Source organism: Branchiostoma lanceolatum, chromosome 19 (assembly GCF_035083965.1).
Source record: "Branchiostoma lanceolatum isolate klBraLanc5 chromosome 19, klBraLanc5.hap2, whole genome shotgun sequence".
Taxonomy (NCBI): Eukaryota; Metazoa; Chordata; class Leptocardii; order Amphioxiformes; family Branchiostomatidae; genus Branchiostoma; species Branchiostoma lanceolatum.
Genome location: NC_089740.1, coordinates 6,296,280 through 6,315,629, shown reverse-complemented (window position 1 = coordinate 6,315,629; position 19,350 = coordinate 6,296,280). Strand labels below are relative to the sequence as shown.

The window sequence follows — 19,350 nt, the reverse complement described above, 5'->3', positions numbered from 1 at the left end:
AGTTGAAGTTCAGTGCTACATTATTTTAACTACACACGAAAACACATCTAGTGACGACACCGTTTTATGTGCTCTACGTCATCAAAAGGTGCCGCGCACGTAGAGACAAAGTTGACCCTACTTTTGTTAACTTGTACAATCTAACGTTAGAGCTGAATTTCAATAGTATATGCTAAAGGCACATGAAAACACATCCAGTGACGACACCGTTTTATGTGTTCTGCGTCATCAAAAGGTGCCGCTTACGTAGAGATTCTGACCCTACTTTGCATGATCCATGACCTTCTGCCCACAGACATACACCTCTTGTATGTTCCTGTCATCCCCTGCAATAAATGATGATATCCTTTTAATACAGTAAAAAAAAAACATAATACATGTATCTAATATATAGGATGCAAGAAAGAGTGAAGAATTAGTTTCCGTTCAAGTAAAGTTTTGATACGAAGAACTCATTATAAAATCATTGTATAGCACTTAGTTCTTTCAATTTTCCTTTATCATTTTGTGATGTCGCCAATTGCACAGATACAGCCTTAAGAATACTTCGGGCATGTCACAAGAGCGGGTAATATCACCACCCACATACTACAAGGAACGATCAAAGGTAGGAGGAGCCGTGGGGGGGGGGGGGGGGGGGGGGGGGGCACGAAGGAGGTGGGGGGGGGGGCGACATCCGTGACTGGACGGGTCTCCCACTGGCTGAGTGCTCCCACTACGAAAGCCGAATGGTACAATTGGTGTGTGAGTAGCAGAGACAGGAGGGAGTGAGGCGGGTACTGGACGCTACCATAGTCCCCGACCCTCAGGTATGAGGATGGGACTAGATAAAGGTAAAGGTAAGCCTTAAAGTCGATAAAACACATTCTGACGAAAAAAACTTCTCAAAGAAATTCTCAATGCCTCAACCAGTAACAATAGGACAAATACATATAAGACAAGAACATGTTGAGTGCAATTTTGAGACCGTTCTCTTTAAAACTACACATGTACATCATACATGAACATAAAAAGTGCCACGTACCTATGAAAAGGAACTTTTGGATCAGATCCTTTAAGAAAATAAATGGAAAACAGTAAGAATTCTGAATCGATACATTTTACATCAATATCTATAAACAGATGGTATTGATGTGCGGTTATGATATATAAGGTTATAATATAATATATATAATATATATATATATTCAAAATTATTCTGATGCACAGTATTAGAAAAATGTTAGCGTTTCGTACCTCAGTGGAGTCGAAGTCGAAAGTGTCCACACGGCTGTTCGAACTTTCCATGTCAACCAGGAGAGCATCAAAGTCTTTACCCACTTCGAAGTTGCCGATGGTATCGTCCAGAGCCAAGACTAAACAAAAACAACAACATCAACATTTATATGCACCCTAAATATTCATTAACAAAAAAGGGCCTATCTATTGAACCGAACATATGTGTGCTAAAGATCATGATTCTGGGGGGGGGGAATACAAGTACATGTATTAAGGTCCCTGTCACACATGCAAGCGACCAGCTACGGTCGTATTCAGTGATCGCCAGAAAGTTGCCGAATTTAAAAATCGCCAGACTCGAGCGTATATTTGCTATCTAAAAATCAACGCCATAACATTTGGTGGGGCTGGGGGACTTGCGTACATCAGCCGATCTCTAAAATTCGAGCGATGTTCGAGAGAATTCCGGGCGTTTTACTGCCAAGAATGTAATTTAGAGCTTGCATACTCGTCGGCCGATCAATTTTCCTAGTGTAAGGCATTTTAGGCATTACAAAAATTGAAGAGGTTGACATACCTTCAGCGCCCCCTAGCGTGGCCATGCGGAACGCCTCCTGGTAGGAGAGGGGCCTGTAGTCCGGAGGGCGCTGGATGCTGAGGGCGTTGGACGTGTGGATGGCCAGCCGGATGGCGTCCAGCATGGATGGGTGGTACCCGCCTGACACATCTGTGGATCAGATTATCAATAAGTTCAATCTTTACCACGCCTTTAGGGGTATAGCGTATAGTGCCCATCTCTGTTTCTATAGCCTTTGGGCCACACAGTTGTGAAAGCGTTACAGCAGTGGGCTAGTCAACCTGTATGGATGTATGTATGAGCCGTCATTGCTATTTTTCTTTGGTTCATGAAAGCGCAGTTTTCTGTTTGTGATAGCATATGCGACAATGAAAGGGATTAGGGACTGGAGATACTGTGTAACATAGAAAGACGACGGCTATAGCATGTCTGAAGGCTACACGCTAGCTGTGTAAATAGTGAAGTGTTTTACTCAACCAACGTTTCGGTGACCGTCTGTCACCTTCCTCAGGGCAGTTCTGACTGGCTCACATTGCACTGCAGTATAGGTGGCGCTGCTTACAGATGCGGTCCCAAACGTAAAATCTTTTTATTCAGTGACTTACCAACTTGATGAAACATTCACTTATAAAGAGCCCTTTTGTTCTACAAGCTTAGTTGTTCTCACCTGTACCCAGACCGACTTTCAGGCCTTTGTCCAGCCATGTTCTGGAGTCCATCAGTCCGCTGCAGATTCTGCAGAGTAAAAAAAAGAACAATGGTTATTTTCTATCGAGAATTCGAAAGCCACAATTGAAAGTACTGTCGAATAGTAGATTATTAGATGATTGAAAAAGTTGACACATGACGTTTCCATTCGAATAAAATCGGCTGCAACATCGTCTCGTTCACAGAAAAACATAGTTTTCGATACTTAAAAACTCTCAACAAATGAATAGTTCTATTGAAAAGACACTCCTAAAGTCCAACAATGGCAGCCAGCAACGTTTTAGATCAACAGACCGGTGGATAAAATATGATAATTATTACTAGTATTACGAATATCAAACAATTTACTGATTAACATTTTATGGCAACTGACGATGATTATACATTACTTGACTGTGTGAGCCAGCAGCGAATTGTTTTTCCAGGTTAAAATATCTTAATCTTCTATGCAGAGGTATGATGAACAACTTACGACAGGTTGGAGTTTGGGCAGTGTGACACGCCCACCCCCCTTTCCTTCATCAGGGCCAGATCAAACTCCGTCAGGTACACACAGTGCGCCATCACGGTCTGTGGAGCACATGCAAATCATGGTAAGTACAGTCAAACATAAACATCTGCAAACATTTGACATTATTATTTCTACTTTATACTTATGCTTAGTAACTTATCGGTTTTGAAATATGCAATTTGATTTTCATTCACCTCTATAAAAATTTTATATATCATTTGATTGCATTATTTCTTCAGTTAGTTAGACGCCAACATTTGCCATCGCGTATGTTGAAGTGCGATGGATACGGTCGAAAATTTGGTGGACCACTCATTTGTGATGGTTAAATATTAACAATGAAAATCTTTAAGAATAAACGACGGGCTTTCATTTTAATGCTAGAATACCATTAGGACGTTGGCTTTAGAATTAGACTGCGATACAGACATAGTTGCAGGAGCAACCGGGAAAACACCATTAGTGGCTGATAAATATTTGCTCATGATCGGTCGAAAGTTAATCATGTACTAACCTTGTTAGTGAAGACGCCACACTTGTCGTACACGTCCGTGTAGCTGTGGAACTGTGGGAACAGCTCGCTCACCCACTTCACCTCTGCCAGGCTCTCACATAGGTGGCTCTGAAGAGTAAAGCATGAAAATCGGTGAGGAATAAACAGGCGTGTCAACAGCTCTTTGCCTCTTTGTTTGTTTGTTTGTTTGTTTCTTAGGCACAACAGGAAAGTTCTCTACAAGTCGTATAACCGGGCGTGGCCTCTACGTCTAACCAGCTGTCAGCCAATGAGATATCTAATTAAAAAAAACATTTAGGCGATTCTCTGGTTGATTGGCTAACAGCTGGTTAGAGGACACACCCACAAAAGTGGAAACCTCAGCCCGGTTTAGCGGAGACTCCCCAATGTATATTGTATAGGCCGCGGGCGAGGCTATGTGCAGGAATAAAAGGTACTTCCATAGCCCTTTTGGCCCGTACGGGCAGTGGGTTTGTTATCCATTGTGTCTAGGGCACAGTATTGGAAGGTGGAGCCCAACCCTCTGCTGTTGCTTCCAACGCCTTTTACCTCCCCAACCGAAATCAGGTATACACCTGGGCGGAGTGAGGAAAGTCGTGTACAGTGCCTTGATTTCCCAAGGAGCACGACATCTGTAGCATTTCAGGGGACCCGAACCCAGGACCTCTAGGATCTGGGCCAAACACTCTAACCGTTACACCAACACGACGTCACCAACGTTTCTCACCTGTATGGGCAGGTCGTACTTCTCGGCCAGTTTGCCGAGACCTGACATCAGCTCCGTGGTACAGGAGACTGCGTACCGGGGCGTGATGATGGGAGTGATGAGTGGGTTCTGAAAAATATCATGCAGATATGAAACATATTGTATTTTTGGTCGTCAAACTTTTTAAAATATAATTTTGAAACGTTCTGAGCGATAGGAATAGTGCTTCTCGACGTGTGGATGTCACCATTAGAATTTTAGGTAATGTAAAGTTAAGCATCACAAACATGTCGTACCTTTCTAGCAAGAACCTCTATGATGAACCTGAAATATCAGAAAACATGTTGGTGTAAATTTGACGTATGTTTCAAATCATTTACCTGTATAAGAACTAAATCTGTGAAAAATATCTGCACAACACATTTGTGTCAGTTCACTTCAAGTTTATTTGATCCTACAAATTCCTACTGCAGTTTCAGGTTAAGGTTCAAAGTGACTAATAGACCGACCCACCTCCGTCAAAATGTAGAATGCAAAAAAAAACATAAGAATGTAAACTATTTGACGGACATGCAGCCATTCTGTCATTGGTCGAGCCGCTAATTGACATGCTATCATTGAGCTGATAATTGTGATTGACAGTTAGGATCGGTGTACTAAGGTGTTTAGATGGGTATGGGGTGACTTACTCCTCGGTATCTCTCAGCGATGCGTCCGTCCCCTCGCAGTAGTTATCAGGTAGGTTCTGGTCACTGTTACACTTCCCTACGTACGCTCTCTGTCCGAACAACTCTGTAGGTACAACCAAACAAAAACACTTGACGGTAAATTTACCGACCAAAAAAAAAAATTGGGAACATGGTCGCAGTGTGAAGAAGAGTTATGCTACGGTCACAATGGGAAAAGAGGGCCCTGCCGGGCGGTTTACGGCTTTTTTTACATTTCTTATTTCGGGCGTTAACCCTTTGGGCCCCGTGGGGTACCCTGCGGCTACCGGGATTTTTTTGGCCACGGCCGGGCCCCGGGATGCTTTTAACTCTGGATGTGAAACAACAATGAAGAATCTATTATTCTGTATGTCATACTCTATGTGTTTAGTTTTGTTCATCCTTCCTGACCACGTAGGTTTCATAATGAATGCAACTTTCTTTTTGCCAAATGTTTTTTTTTCTTATTCGGACGCTCGTATCAGTTTTTGGGTCCCCGGGGGATGCCATCCATATAATCAAATCAACATGGCCTTATTTATAAGCATGAAGTTCTTCCTTACCTGCGGCGTCACACAGGGCCATCGAGGCACGGTGGTGGATGGTAGCAAAGTAACTGGCAGTGGTGGTACCATTCGACAGTGTTTTGTGCTGCGGGATAAAATAAGATTTGGGCGAATTTCTATTGGAGACAATCTGCCTAGAGTTAGCAATGATAACAATAATCAGTTTATTGAAAATACATGGCCGATGGTTAATAGCAAGCGCAGGTAATAAATGTATAAGAATGTTAGTTAGTAAACCTATCCCTTCACAGTAACGAAGCTTTATCGAAGTCAATGAGTTCAGTGCCAAGGACTGAGCAGAGTGAAAGCCAGAACCAGGGACAAACATGTCTTTTTTTTTTCAAGAATTTATTTTATCGTACTTGAATTCCATATTCACTGCCCACGTGTCCATTCATCTCCCCTTTTCAACACCAATTTCCATCGAAAAATGCTTGATGATTGTAAGACCTTGGAGTAGACCCCTTTCCAAAGACCGGCGCCATTTTGGAACAGTTCTCGCGAGAACATAACCTCACGGAAACCAGCGTGATTTACTACTTGCTCTTGGAAGATCTTGGGACGCCATAAACAGGGCTATTACGAGAATTTCTTACCGCCCTTCTACCAAATCACGCATGTTCCCGTCAGATTATGCTCTCGCGAGAGCAGTCCTCGGAATGGCGCCGGAGTTGGGAAAGGGGGCTATTATAAAGAGATTATTGTAAGACACTAAAGATAATTGGAAGATCATTTAGAGATAATTTCAAAACCCTGAACGCTCACTGAAATACCGCTCTGTCAACATTCATGGACGCTTGTATTATGTGGAAATCTAGCAACATTTCTGAGGCGAAATCAGGGTCTTACCACGACTTTCTTGTAGACGTCTCGTGCGAACTTGACGTCGCTGTACTTGGTCTCCAGGGGAAAGGTGTAGGCGTTCAGCCATTCCAGCAGAGGGAGGTCCACTTTCGTCCCCGTGTTGGGGTACTGGGGCGCGTGGATGTGTGTGTCGACGAACCCTGGGATGAAGAACTGGCTGCAATACAAAAACATAGAATATTACCGGGACAGTGGTAGGTATCGACTTCGGGCCACCTTTGACCCACTCCGTGACGTCACACAAAAATTTGGTTTCGTGGATGCGTGTTGACGAACCCCGGGCTGAAGAACTGGTTGCGCGCGATACATACAAAACATAAAATATCATTACCGGGACGGTGGTAGGTATCGACTTCGGGCCGCCTTTGACCCACGCCATGACGTCACACAAAAATTTGGTTTCGTGGATGCGTGTCGACGAACCCCGGGCTGAAGAACTGGCTGCGCGCGATACATACAAAACATAGGATATCATTACCGGGACGGTGGTAGGTATCGACTTCTGTCCGGGCCAAACTAGAATTCCAATTCTGCAAATATACTATTGCACCTTTTCCGCCTTATATCCTGCCACTTGGAGAGCGGACACAGTGTGGACACGCACCAAACAAACAAACAAACAAAACAAAAAAAACAAAAAAAACTGTACCTCCATTTTCACGGAGGTAATTACCGGATACAGTTTCTTTGGACTACATCAAGGTGTTAGATACTGAACGACATTATGCCGTGAGGGGAGTAAGCTAAGAGCCTACATCCTGGTCCATCAACTTTCTTGAGCCGGGACGGGGGCTGCCACCAGCTACCAAACACCTTTAACCCGTAGCCCACGTCAGGAAAATGCGACGTTTTCTGAGTAATTGGGTCTTTGGTCATTATCCAAAAAAAAGGTCATAGGACAAGTCGAAAATCAAGTGATTCCAATCCTTGTTGTGTTGGAAATAGCTTTCTGTTTTTCTCAGCATGCGGAGGGATACGTAACATGTTCAGTACCTCAGTATATATAAAGTAAGATTACCTGTCTTTAAGGTTGCGCACTTCAGGACTGAAGCCAAGCTCAGCAGAGAGACTGTCAATGGAGTCATCGTCTTTCACAAACAGAATCTGGAAGAAATTGAAACAGCACTGTAAAACTGAGTACATTATCGCAAAGACTAGACTTCTATGTTATAACTATTGACATTGGCGCAAGACTATTCTTAGATCCTATATGCAATTGAACACTTCAATAATGGCGGCTCTGTTTTAAAAAGGTAGTCAAAAGGTTTTTCATATTGCAAAAAAATATAGAGCAACTACTTTCGTCGGCCGCGCCACTGTCTCTGTACTGGGACACAGAGCTGTCCAACGTCGGCTATAGGATCTACGACAATCGTTTTTGGCGTCACAAGATAGATGGATTTTGTAGGACGCATTCACGACTGTTCTAAGAATGTACTCGATTTTATGTCGTGCACCTGTCGTTTGATAAACGTGGAAAGTTCCGGACATAACCTACCTTTCCGGATGTGTCGACCCCGATGATCCCGTTCCGGAGGATCTCCATGGGTTTATCCTTGGTAGAGTGCACCAGTGTTCCACGATACACCTTCACACCCTCAGGGTTTAGATCTGCAATGAAAGTTAGGATAATGTTTTGGCCAAATGATTTTTGTGATAAAAAGAGGAGGTCACGTTACGTATGCAATTGGGTTGTCCCAGTGGTGTAGTGGTCTGCGCTTCTGTTATTTACCACATCTGGTTCTGATTACTTGGAACCAGGAGGCCCGAGTTCAACTCCCGGGTAGGACACCTCTGGATAAGAGGCGCATTGAGTAATGACTTTATAAAAATGGTACATACTTCTGAAACAGTATGGAAATTAGACACACTCCACTGACAGTGGACTATATATATAGCCCCCTGCTGCAGTGATTGCACCACAGTGTGGCCCAGGGCTATGAAACGGGGACGGGCACCGCCCTATACACCTTATAGTGTGGGAGGATTTTAACTAACGTTACGTATGCAGTGCGAAAGACAACCGCTAGGGGAGCCAAAATATCATAATTTCGTGCATGTCGGGTGAGCAACAACAGCCGGGATTCGAACTCCCAACCTCTTGGTCCTGAAGCAGGATCGCTACCCACTCTACTACGCATGCGCAAGCGACGAGGTGTACGTGTAGACGAGTCAAGACCGAACTACATACCAAATATCACTACAATCCGGCCACACCTTCTTGCTTGGCGATTTAAGCTTGACCAAGTGGCATTGTGGGCCTTCATACTCACCGCCGTTGCCGTTGAACTGCTCCATGATGTCACGTACGAAGGACGAAAGGTGAAATTCAGCAGACTGTGGTATCTGATGGCTGCAAAGAGACAATGTCAGTCATTATGTAGCTCACACCAAACAACTTGCGAAAAGAATATCTCAGCTTTCAAAGAAGAGGGCCCAAAGTTTCATAAACTGTATGAATATAAGAAAATTCCTCATAGTGCTTTTTGTAACCAAGCATGGAAGTTTGTTACGGCAAGAAGAAAAGGGTACATGTCCACCAGGCTAGTATGGTAGATAACAAATGATCAAATGGTCAGATAAAAGGTTAAAGGTAAATCTAAGGTAGCCCCATAGCCTTTTAAGGCCGTAGGGGCAGTGAGTTGTTATCCACTGTGTCTAAGGCACGATATTGGAAGGCAGAGCCCATCCCTCTCCTTCCACCAACTTTTCTAAACTCCCCAACTGAAGTCAGGTATCCATTTACACCAGGGTGGAGTGAGGAAAGTTCTGTTAAGTGCCTCATTTCCCAAGGACACAACGTTTACCAAGGAATGCCAGGAGTCGAACCAGTGACCATTCAATCGCGTGAGCGCTAGACTGGTCACTCATAGCCACTACAATACTATGTAGTAGAAAATGGTTATTGATAAGTACGGTGAAAAGCCGACAGACCAAATAGGTAAATGATTTTCCCGGGAAGGAGGGGGGGGGGGGGACGGCTGGCCAACTAACACTCTCCCAAAGTCGATACAGGTTTGGTAGTTAAAAGTCTACTTCAGAGTGCTCAAGGTTGTAAGGGAAAGGTGCCTTTACCACTTTGCATGGCCTAATCGGGCATGCATCATTTTCGACGAATGATTCACCTTTTTGGCTAATCATTCACGACTTGGGACAATTATTTACAATATGCTACATCCCTACTATTTCTAAGTAAGCCACCAATAAAATGCGTCATACAATGTAGTGGTGACAGCCATTTTGTGTTTGAACCGGCAACACCTTAGCCAACCTTTCCAACACGTTCACAAAATATCAACGTTAACTTTTAAGTTTACCCTCAAGCTGTTTTGATCACCTTCTATAGAACATGTAGTGAACGTAAGACTAACCTTAACGATTCTCGGTGTGTGTCTTTAAAAACGTGAACGTCGTCAATTCAGGAATGCCAGTTTGTAGCTAGTCCCCTAGTAGTACAGAGTTGGTTGGACTGGTTATCATTAGTTCTAGGTAATAAATTAGATCAACGCTTATTGGCTCTCGTGTTGGGTTGAAGAGCTGTCACTAATTAACGAGGTTAAACAGTAGAGTTGTCAAGAAAAGGGCTTTGATAATCTCAAATTTACTGTGTTTAATGTTTAACTTTGAAGCTATTGTAACTATGAATTCATGGAATCTACACGTGGGACAGTTACACACTATTTGCGTTCTTTTGTTGAGAGATTTGACATTTCTGTGAATGATAATGTCAACGGTTGGCTGAACGCCCTGTGACTAATGTAATTAACTATGCCAAACAGTATGCCAAGAAAAAGGCTTTGATAATCTCTTATTTACTGCGCTTAATGATTAACTTAGAAGAGATTGTAATTATAAATTGAGGAACGTGAGGAGGTGCAGACTATTTGCATTGTTTGTTGAGATATTGTGCGATTTTTGTGAATTAATTGGTTGTGAATCTAAATTGTCAGTGTTTAAGTCCCCAAAACAGCCTACGTCACAACCGCCATTTTGAATTTGAGCCGAACCGACCTCAGCTGATCTTTCTAAACATTACGACATACAGCGTTAAAGTTTTACCCAAAAGCTGTGTTGACGCTTTTAAAGTGCAAACGTCTTAGACGTATAAGACTAACCTTAACGAGTGAAGGTCTTTCTTTCTTTCTTTCTTTGAAACGGGCACGGCAATCTAAGGCTGTCTTGTTCGAATTTCTTAGGTCAGACTGAGTTGGTTAGACTGGTTGTATTAGTTCAAGGTAATAAATCGGATCAACGATTATTGTGTCATGTGCAGGGTTGGGTTTCGTTACCTGATTAGGTCAAAGCGCTGTGAATTTAGCTAACGATGTCAAAGATCGGGTTGTCAAGAAAGGGGCTTTATTTGCTACACTCAAATTTACTGCGCTTAATGTTCAACTTACAAGAGCTTGTACCGATCAATTCGACATGAGGTAGAGTTACACAATACTTAAATTTTTTATATTTTGTCATGCTGGATATGCTATGGTCTAGCATCTGTCGGTGACGGATCACTTTTGATGTAAGGAAGAAGTGGTGCAGGTTTGGGTCTCATAACATCTTGCTCTAGAACTGCAGGGGCGTTTTTGTTAAAATGTTTCGAGGAGGGTAACGGTAGAAAGGAACGACAGATTTCCATGATATTTGGCATGCAGATATCTTAGACAGATACGTACATGATTATATAAAAAATATGCAAGTCAGGGCTTAATTTGCATAATAAATACAGAAATGTCTGACTGTTAGGGGCTTAACGACATGAATGTGGGTCATCCGGTATGTATGTTTGTGCTGAATTGAGAGACTTCGGACAACAATTTCAAATATATTATGCTAATTTCAGCCTAATTTACATAACCAATGCCACAAAATAAAAGAATTACAAAAGCTCAAGACATTTCACAAGAAGTATGAGCTCTCTGAACTCTTTCTTCTTTTTTTGTGCGTATATACTTGATAATGGGTCTAGTGGCCCGCGCCCCCTCCCCCATCTGCTTGGTTTGAGACTTTTGTTAACGTATAAATGCATATAAGAACAAAGAAAATGAACATTTGACTGATTTGACAGAAAGGGGCGCGTATCTAACTCCGTCACCAAATAAAAATATTTCTGCTTAAAACACTGCGACCAACAGAATTTCTTTTGTTCGTTGCATTCCAGTGTCACGGCTAATTCATTTACTCTCCAAGCAACAAAAACGCCAAAAACAAGACGTCAAAAACAAGCCGAAACCCAACCTCTACTTGGAGAGTGTACTTTACCATGGCGGTGTCAAATGGTACGTGGTTCTTGGCTGCTGTCCAATCCAGGTGTTGTTTACCAACTCAGCTCGCAAATCAATCAGTCACTAGATTACTGATAATAGCTACTTTGAACTACTTCAACAGCAATTATACGAACCGGTTTGCCCTCATAACAACATATCTAAAACGGGGATGTCGTTATGTGTATGTAGACGGCATAGTTTGAGGAACAGCGAGTTGGTATTGTGCTGTTCCTATGTATTGACGTTGAATGTTCAATGGGCCATGCTTTTGGCAACCTCTCAATGCTTTCAGCAATGCTAGCGCGCTGCGTCACAACCACTTAAACCTCACTTTCTGCACTGTGTTTTCAAAACATCGAGACAGATTCTGGCAAATTCCATTTTTTTACAAAACCAGAATGACTCTTTTCCTATAAACTTGTTAACCTGATAAACTTAACATGCATAGAATTAAAGCTGTGAAACTCTTGCGATACAGGAAATGATGAATAAGTAAAGAACTAACATAAAGACTAAAAGACGATAGGGTACAACAGAGTTCGTGCTCTATCACACGTAATTGTGGAACCGCCCACCTATAGAAATGCAGGCCATAAAATATCTTCTAGACTCTATTTAGTCTTTCTGACACAGTTTTTAGCAATGGTCAACTTCTCGGCTTCGAAAAATCCCCTCGGTTCAACATAGCGTTCTTTGAGTATATTGGATCAATTTTTTGGCCGAGCGGGGCCAAAGATTAGTTCCGTACAAACGAGACTAAAAAGTTAAATATTAACTTCAAAGAAAATCTTTTCCACACACAGGTATGCTTACTTGTCTTAATTGTTAAACGATCTTCTGAAGATGATAGATCTTCTTTAAGTCTTGTGTAGCAAACCTGCGATCTTACCTGCGGTCGCCCTTAGAACTTGACAAGAGCGCGAATGTGGAACAGGGAAACACAGACAGTGGTTGTTTGCTACGGCACGGTCATGTGACATAAATACCGTACACCAAAACGGAGGCGTGGCTAAGGCGTGGCCAGTATAAAGGATTCTGATTGGACGAGAGCAGGTGGTAAACAAGTCACATGCTAAAGGGTTGCGTAGCCTGACGAATCGCGCTCCTAGTGGCCAGCCGGTCTGTAAACGCCATCCCCCTAGGTCAGTAACCTCCGGCCGAGAGCTTGTGTAAATACAGGCTATAGGGTTGCGGTCCTTGGACCATATCTTGACAGGTGTCACAATCCAACCAATCGGATGATGGATGACAAGCGGTTCCTCATCAGATATAACGGACGAGCCGCACAAAGACAGGGCTCTGAACTGTTAATGATATTTGCCCACAAACAGTTAACCATGTGGTCACTGACCCCAATTTCTTCAGTTTCACCATCTAGATATAAATAGCAATCTATCGCTAATATAGCTTTAGAAGTCTGTGGCAAAAGTTCAAGGATATGTGATTGTTCATTGTTTTATGGAATGTTTACGATAATTGTTTGTGCAAAGGATTATCTAATCAGCACAATATGTGATAAAGTACGCTATACAACGTCACTGATGTAAATAAGATAGTTTGTAACGTTAGTAACATACCATTCCAGGATTCTCTATAACGGTGAAAAATCGCGAATGAAGACCAGAACAAAGCCTACAAATGTTTCTGTTTTCTCGTAGTATCAAATATCAGGTACGGGTACTTTATCTATATGTTTCTTGCTCAGGTTCTGGAGAATTCTAAGGTGTGCTGTGTGGTCAATGTGTAAATATTGACTATTGGTGTTGCTGTGTTTATTGCTTAGGCTAGCGTTCTCAGCGGAAGTACGTAGTAGTAGGTGTTTACACATGATAACGTGATATAGCTCATTGTTTGGCTATCAAAGACTGGGAATATTTTTTGCAACATAACTGAATGAACGAAAACATTTTGTAAATGTTTAATAGTTTGCCGATGGTGTGTCCCTTACATAATTCCGCCACCCGGAAAAGATACGTCCAACAGATCTCTAACCCAACGTCCCCCATATATAATGCACTCCTGTATGTCTTAACTGTGCATACCTGGGGGGTGCTGCACTAGAGATCTCTCAAACACACCTTTTCCAAACACACCTTTTCAAAGTGGCGGATTTTATGTAACCTGGCGGATAATAATGGAGACTGAACGCTGATCTTAGAAGTGTACGTTCAAACCCAAGCAGAAAAAAATCTAACATTTCATAGTTCCGTAAAGTATCTAGAGTTTTTGTCATTTTCTTAATGCCATAGCTCTAGCCTTGTCATGTGCTATAACAGTTAATGCTTAACACGCAAGGTGGCCCAAACTGAGGTCATTGACCTATAGAATATACCACTCTATTGTCAACAAGGGGGTGTCGGTCTGTAACGCTGCAGTACATGAAAAGCTGATGGGAGGGGGGCTGTTGGTGGCCAAGTTCAAACTTACACATCACGATACTTGGAACGATTTTTCTCTCTCACACAAGTGCTGAAAAGACACACACAATACACATGCACACACGCACGCGTAAGACACATGTTTTTCTCCCACACAAGAGCTGAAAAAGATCGCACGTATACAGACATTTCTTTCTTCCACAAAAGGGGGCCAAAATTGCCAGGTTTCTTCGGTTTGAGCTATCTCTAGAACAGCGTTCCCAGGTATGCACAGTTAGATATACAGGAGTGCATCATACTGGGTTGGAGATATATTTTGACGAATCCTTTCAGGGTGGCGGAAAAAAATGTTATGTACGATCTATTTATCAAAGTCCGTGGATCCTGGGGCCTGAGTTCGATCCTAGGGTCGGCTCAGCTTGGACATGTTGTAAGGGATTTCATTCGTCATTTCGGATGTTGACGTAAAGCCGGCGGTGACTCAGTGTGCTTGGTCAAAAACGCGAGCCGTGGCGAAGCCGCATTGCACTATATACCACTAGCTACTTGAAAAAGCATCATGCTTCACCTCAATTGAGGATGACTACTTTACCTTACCATACATGTGTAGTATTGTGTGCAAGTCATGCCATATCGGTATGTGACTAGCTATATATAACCGATGAACAATGCATGGGGGCTGACAAGACCAAAGTACACCCCCCGAACAACGTTACTAAGCATAACAGTTATACTGTATATTGATTTTTTACATCTAGCTTATCTTGAAGACATTCTTAGCTACTGTCTTACGTACATGTCTTAAACGAGACCTTGGCTAATTTGAACGTCTTAAAGGTAGGAGATGGACTTACGCTTTTGTCTTTCAGCTAGATGATCACTCGTTCCAACACAGCAAAAGTAGCACTCAACAGCAAGAACACCCTTGTACCAATCAGGTCAAGTGACCGTGTATTTTATGACATGATGCAAGCGAGATTCTGATTGGACAAGAACAAGTTATGACGTAGTCAAAATTTTGGGTCAACGTCCATTTGTATCCCTTGACGGAACACACCATCACGTGTTTGCTTCCTGTATGTGTGAGTGTTTTATAACGTTGATAAGATTGACAAAAGAGGTGATTGGTAACAGAATTCTTTCACTGTTTGTCATACTTTTACTTTGTACCGGATTTCCCCCGGTGTCGCGCCAAATTTCTGCTCCGTCAGATTTTTGCTCCATAGGTTAGTGCGCGTGCGTGGGACTCCCAATAAATCCTATTTATAAAATGTCGGGGCAAATATTTGGCAGGGGCAAAAATGTGTCTTGACGTTGTATTCACATAGAAATGTATACATATATAATAGGTTGTATTCACGTACGCATGATGATATCTCGCCAAACCAAGAAATAAATAAAAATAGATACCACGTCTATTGTTTCTACACAGTTGTGTCCAAATAGAAATCGTATGCAACGTCCGTTGATCAGATGCAACGTTGACCAACCAACCATAAAATCACCGTATTCACACAACGTTCTGGTTATATAGGTTCTGCCACAGGATCCTATTCCAACCTACACTAGTTCAGATCACATTCAAGATTCCTGCTGATATCAACGTTATTTTCCTGCTTAGAAACCACTCCTACTTCTAGAGACTAGAATGTCTTATTCCCGTTCATGAAACCTTCAGAACATCGTAAGAGATTTGCGATAACCTTTGACACATTTACTTCTTTTTACTGGCACGTTAGGTGACTGTTCTACTTTGTTGTACTTCAAGGGCAAACAACTTTGAAACCGGGACAAAGTACAAACCACAATTGGACCAAATGCCAGAGTCTCGTGGCTACGAACAGCAAACATCCGGGACATCCGTGACGTCATGACCTTTCACGTACCCGACCTTCAAAAAGTACAAAGTCTTCAACACTACTAGTAAATCGTGTAGTGTTTGCTTTTTCACACAATGCCTGTCACTGCACTTACACTGAGTATGTACCATATTCTGAGCTTGACCACTTAGAAGTTGTGGTCGCTCTGGTAAACACTAGTCAAGTGTGTGGCTGATAACTAAACTGGTCTCTATGCTGCTTCGGTCCCAATTGCGCCGGCGACGTCGGGGGTGTAGTCCCGGCCAGGCCCCGAAGCCACACATTTGTCCCGGTGGACTGTCAGGTACGGGGGGGGGGGGCACCTCCCGGTGCACGCACGATTACCTCACGGCCTCTATTTGTTACCGGGTCTCTCGTTGATTTTAAGTCCGAGTTAAAATGATTCGGGGTCCCGGCCGGGCCCAAGAATAGCCCGGAAGCCGCAGGGTGTCCCACGGGGCCACGTTGGGGTCACGTCCGAAAGTCAAAATGAACAGTCCGTCAACTACCTGACGGGGCCCCTTTGTGGCTAGCCTAACGAGTACGAGGGTTCGTCAGAAAGTACAGGTTCCGGTTCAAAATTGTTTTGACCAAGGACCTAAGTAGTGCGTGAAGATAAGACGCAAATCCTAGGTTTTCACGTTAGTATTGGCTCCCGATTTTTCGGCTATCGCTATAGCAGTGCGTTATCTTTTATATTTCCTGAAAAACCCGATCTTCGTAGCGTTTTACGGTTTCCGAGTTTTGGTCGTCCGCGGGTACTTCCTGGTATTTGTGCGCGATGACGGTAACGCGGCTTTGTCGCCTGATTACCCGAATCGTGCGTTCTATGTGCGTTTTGCGTGGTTTCGCACCATCGGGGATTGCGGAAAACGTATCCTCACGATTTTTTTTTATTTTTTCTAATTGCACAGACAGAATGATGACCTTTATTTCCATATCAGTCATTATCCTAGGAAAACTTTTATTTTCCTTCCAGCGGCCTTGGAAGAATGCCCTAAAAATAGCAGTTTTGGGGATGAAAATTCCTTTTAGTGACGGTTTTCACTAAAAATGACGTTTCCACAGAAAATATCAAATTCGTCTGTCGTTCGAAGATAAGTCACCCCTATCCATCAGAAACATTGAATCGGCCGAAAAGGGATGTTTGGAAAAGCGCTATTGCCTTTCTGGGAACGAGTCAGGTCGGCCCCGAATTTAAAGAAAAAAACTCCGAACCGAGACCTACATGTAATGTCATTAGTACTGCATTATATAGCAGGTTCAGTTTTGTATGAAACGAGTTGAAATTCGGCACAAATCTAAAGGTACATCTCTTCTTGGGACAGAAATATCTAAATTTGTTGTTCAACCCTTTTTCTGAGTGACTGAGTTGATTTCAAGATGACCACACCCTTGGAAGTTTGTGTGATGGAGTCATCTTGAATACATCAACTCAGTCTCGGTCGCTCATTAAAATCTGGACAGTAAATCGAGAAATTTCAGTCTCAAGAAGATATGTGCCTTTATATTAGCGCCGAATCTTGACTCATTTCAAAAAATGAACCTGCTAGTAGGGGTGGGTATCGGTACCATGTACCGGTGAAAACTCGGTATTTTTGCTGGACCTGTCCAAAAAACGGTCCGGAAAAAATCAGCGGACCGGATTTGGACCGATTAGAAATTTCACAGCACTAGTGACTACCAGCAGGCGGTCACATAACGATACATAATGATGTTACTGGTCTAAGAAAATGTCTGTACCGGTACCCACCCCTTCTCTGCTAGTGTACCGATGATATTACTTTCTGAATCACCCTCGTAGAAATTGGCCTGCAAGAAGAATACAATCTAAGCCGGCCAGAGGGAAAATTGTGATCTTCACTGCACGAAATGGCCACGTATCCTGACGGATCCGACGTATCCGGAATCGGGCCTCATGGCGTTTCCGAGCGAATCCGAAAAAAATCCCAGTTCACTGCTCGGATACTGAGGTGCCCGCAGATCCGACCAATTCCGACGCCGTATTCCTCTGGATCCGTGATTCGCCTCGGATACCCGAAGATATTTGTGCGGATCCCTCGTTTTTTTTTAAATATTTGGAATGTTCGGATTGTTTGTATGTCGGTAGTTGCTTCGGATCCTGACGAATAAATACACACGGCACGGCATGATCTCATTTCCTGACGAATCCAGCAGATCCGGAATTGGTGAAATACACTGTATTTCGCTAATACGCTGTATTTCGCTAATACACTGTATTTCGCTAATACACTGTATTTCGCTAATGCAATGTATTTCGCTAATACACTGTATCTGGGTGAAATACATTGTATTTGGGTGAAACCCATTGTATTAGCGAAATACAGTGTAGTTGGCTTTCAAATACAGTGTATTTCGCCCAAATACAATGTATTTCGCTTTCGACTGGTATGAACCGCCATATCAGATAGTGATGAAACGCCGTTCTTGTCTCTGTGCTGTTCACCGACAAAACCGTTTCTCGCGCTTGACGTCATGACACGCAGTGTCTTGTGGGAGATCGGACACGAATCCGTGTTCCGTATACGTCAGGATTTGTCGGAATTGTTGGATCTGAGGTGCATCGGATCCAATTAGAAACGTTCCGTATCTGCTATGATGCACGATTGCGGATCCGATGGATTTTTCAGGATCTGAGATCATGCCGTGCAGTGTGGGCTTATACGTAGTTTACGGCTCCAACCGTGTGTTTTTCCATGCGATAAAACGGCTGTGCGTCGGTAACGTTAAAGACCTTCGATGTCACCGGCCTGCTTTCGCACGTTATTTTAGGTGTATTTTACTCGATTAGCGATGTCGGTGTTCAAAACCGACGTCGGTTTCCGATGCATCGATGTCGGTTTTGGAAACATCGGTGCATCGGAACATCGATGCATCGGAACATCGATGCATCGGAAACCGACGTCGGGGATTAGCATCGAGGATTAGCATCGAGGATTAACACCTAAAACCCTATCGAGGATTAAATCCAGTTCACACCTCTGTCACACCTAGGTAAGGAGGTGTATTTGGATGTGTATTTGGATCAACTAGATAGGCACATTACCTTACGCTTGGACAATCACCAATGGTGTATTCAATACTTTTTCAGAGAAAACACTATAGAAGTGCTGGCGTATATGATATATGAATACCTTTACACATTTATCCTTACATTTCACTCCTACTTCTTTAGGAAAGATTGCCCTCCAAGCAGAGAATGGGCCTTGACTTGTTTTGGACCTCTTTCAGGCGTTTTGCCCAGGCTTCCTTTTTTGGCAGAGTTTCTTTTGTGCGCCACCCCAAATGCCAAATAGAAACTTGGCCTGGCCAAAACGCATAAAGGACGTCAAAAACAAGCCCTGCCTCTGCTTGAAGAGCATGCATGGATGTGTATTGACCACTTGATCTGTTTTGCCCTCCAATACACAACTGCTTTAATATATATCTTTGGAGACCCCATATCAATCTCCTCACT

The 19,350-nt window shown here is 43.0% G+C and overlaps 1 protein-coding gene across 4 annotated transcripts; it reads right to left on the bottom strand.

The window, feature by feature from the left end:
- Positions 1–38: 38 nt before the first annotated feature.
- Positions 39–14,939, bottom strand: LOC136425377 (guanine deaminase-like). Of its 4 annotated transcripts, none has more exons than XM_066414228.1 (16): positions 14,868–14,939; positions 8,645–8,724; positions 7,870–7,982; positions 7,390–7,475; positions 6,357–6,528; positions 5,505–5,592; positions 4,924–5,026; positions 4,531–4,558; positions 4,256–4,363; positions 3,529–3,636; positions 2,976–3,073; positions 2,463–2,530; positions 1,796–1,945; positions 1,237–1,355; positions 1,025–1,052; positions 39–326 (listed from the first exon to the last, which is right to left on the bottom strand). In XM_066414228.1, the coding sequence occupies exons 2-16, from the start codon at positions 8,667–8,669 to the stop codon at positions 262–264; spliced, it is 1,359 nt and encodes a 452-aa protein (XP_066270325.1). In that variant the 5' UTR covers positions 8,670–8,724; positions 14,868–14,939; the 3' UTR covers positions 39–261. The 4 variants fall into 4 exon arrangements, with proteins under 4 accessions (XP_066270325.1, XP_066270324.1, XP_066270326.1 ...); XM_066414227.1 differs by lacking the exon at positions 14,868–14,939 and adding an exon at positions 12,525–12,622; XM_066414229.1 differs by lacking the exon at positions 14,868–14,939 and adding an exon at positions 12,449–12,600.
- Between the last annotated feature and the right edge of the window lie 4,411 nt (positions 14,940–19,350).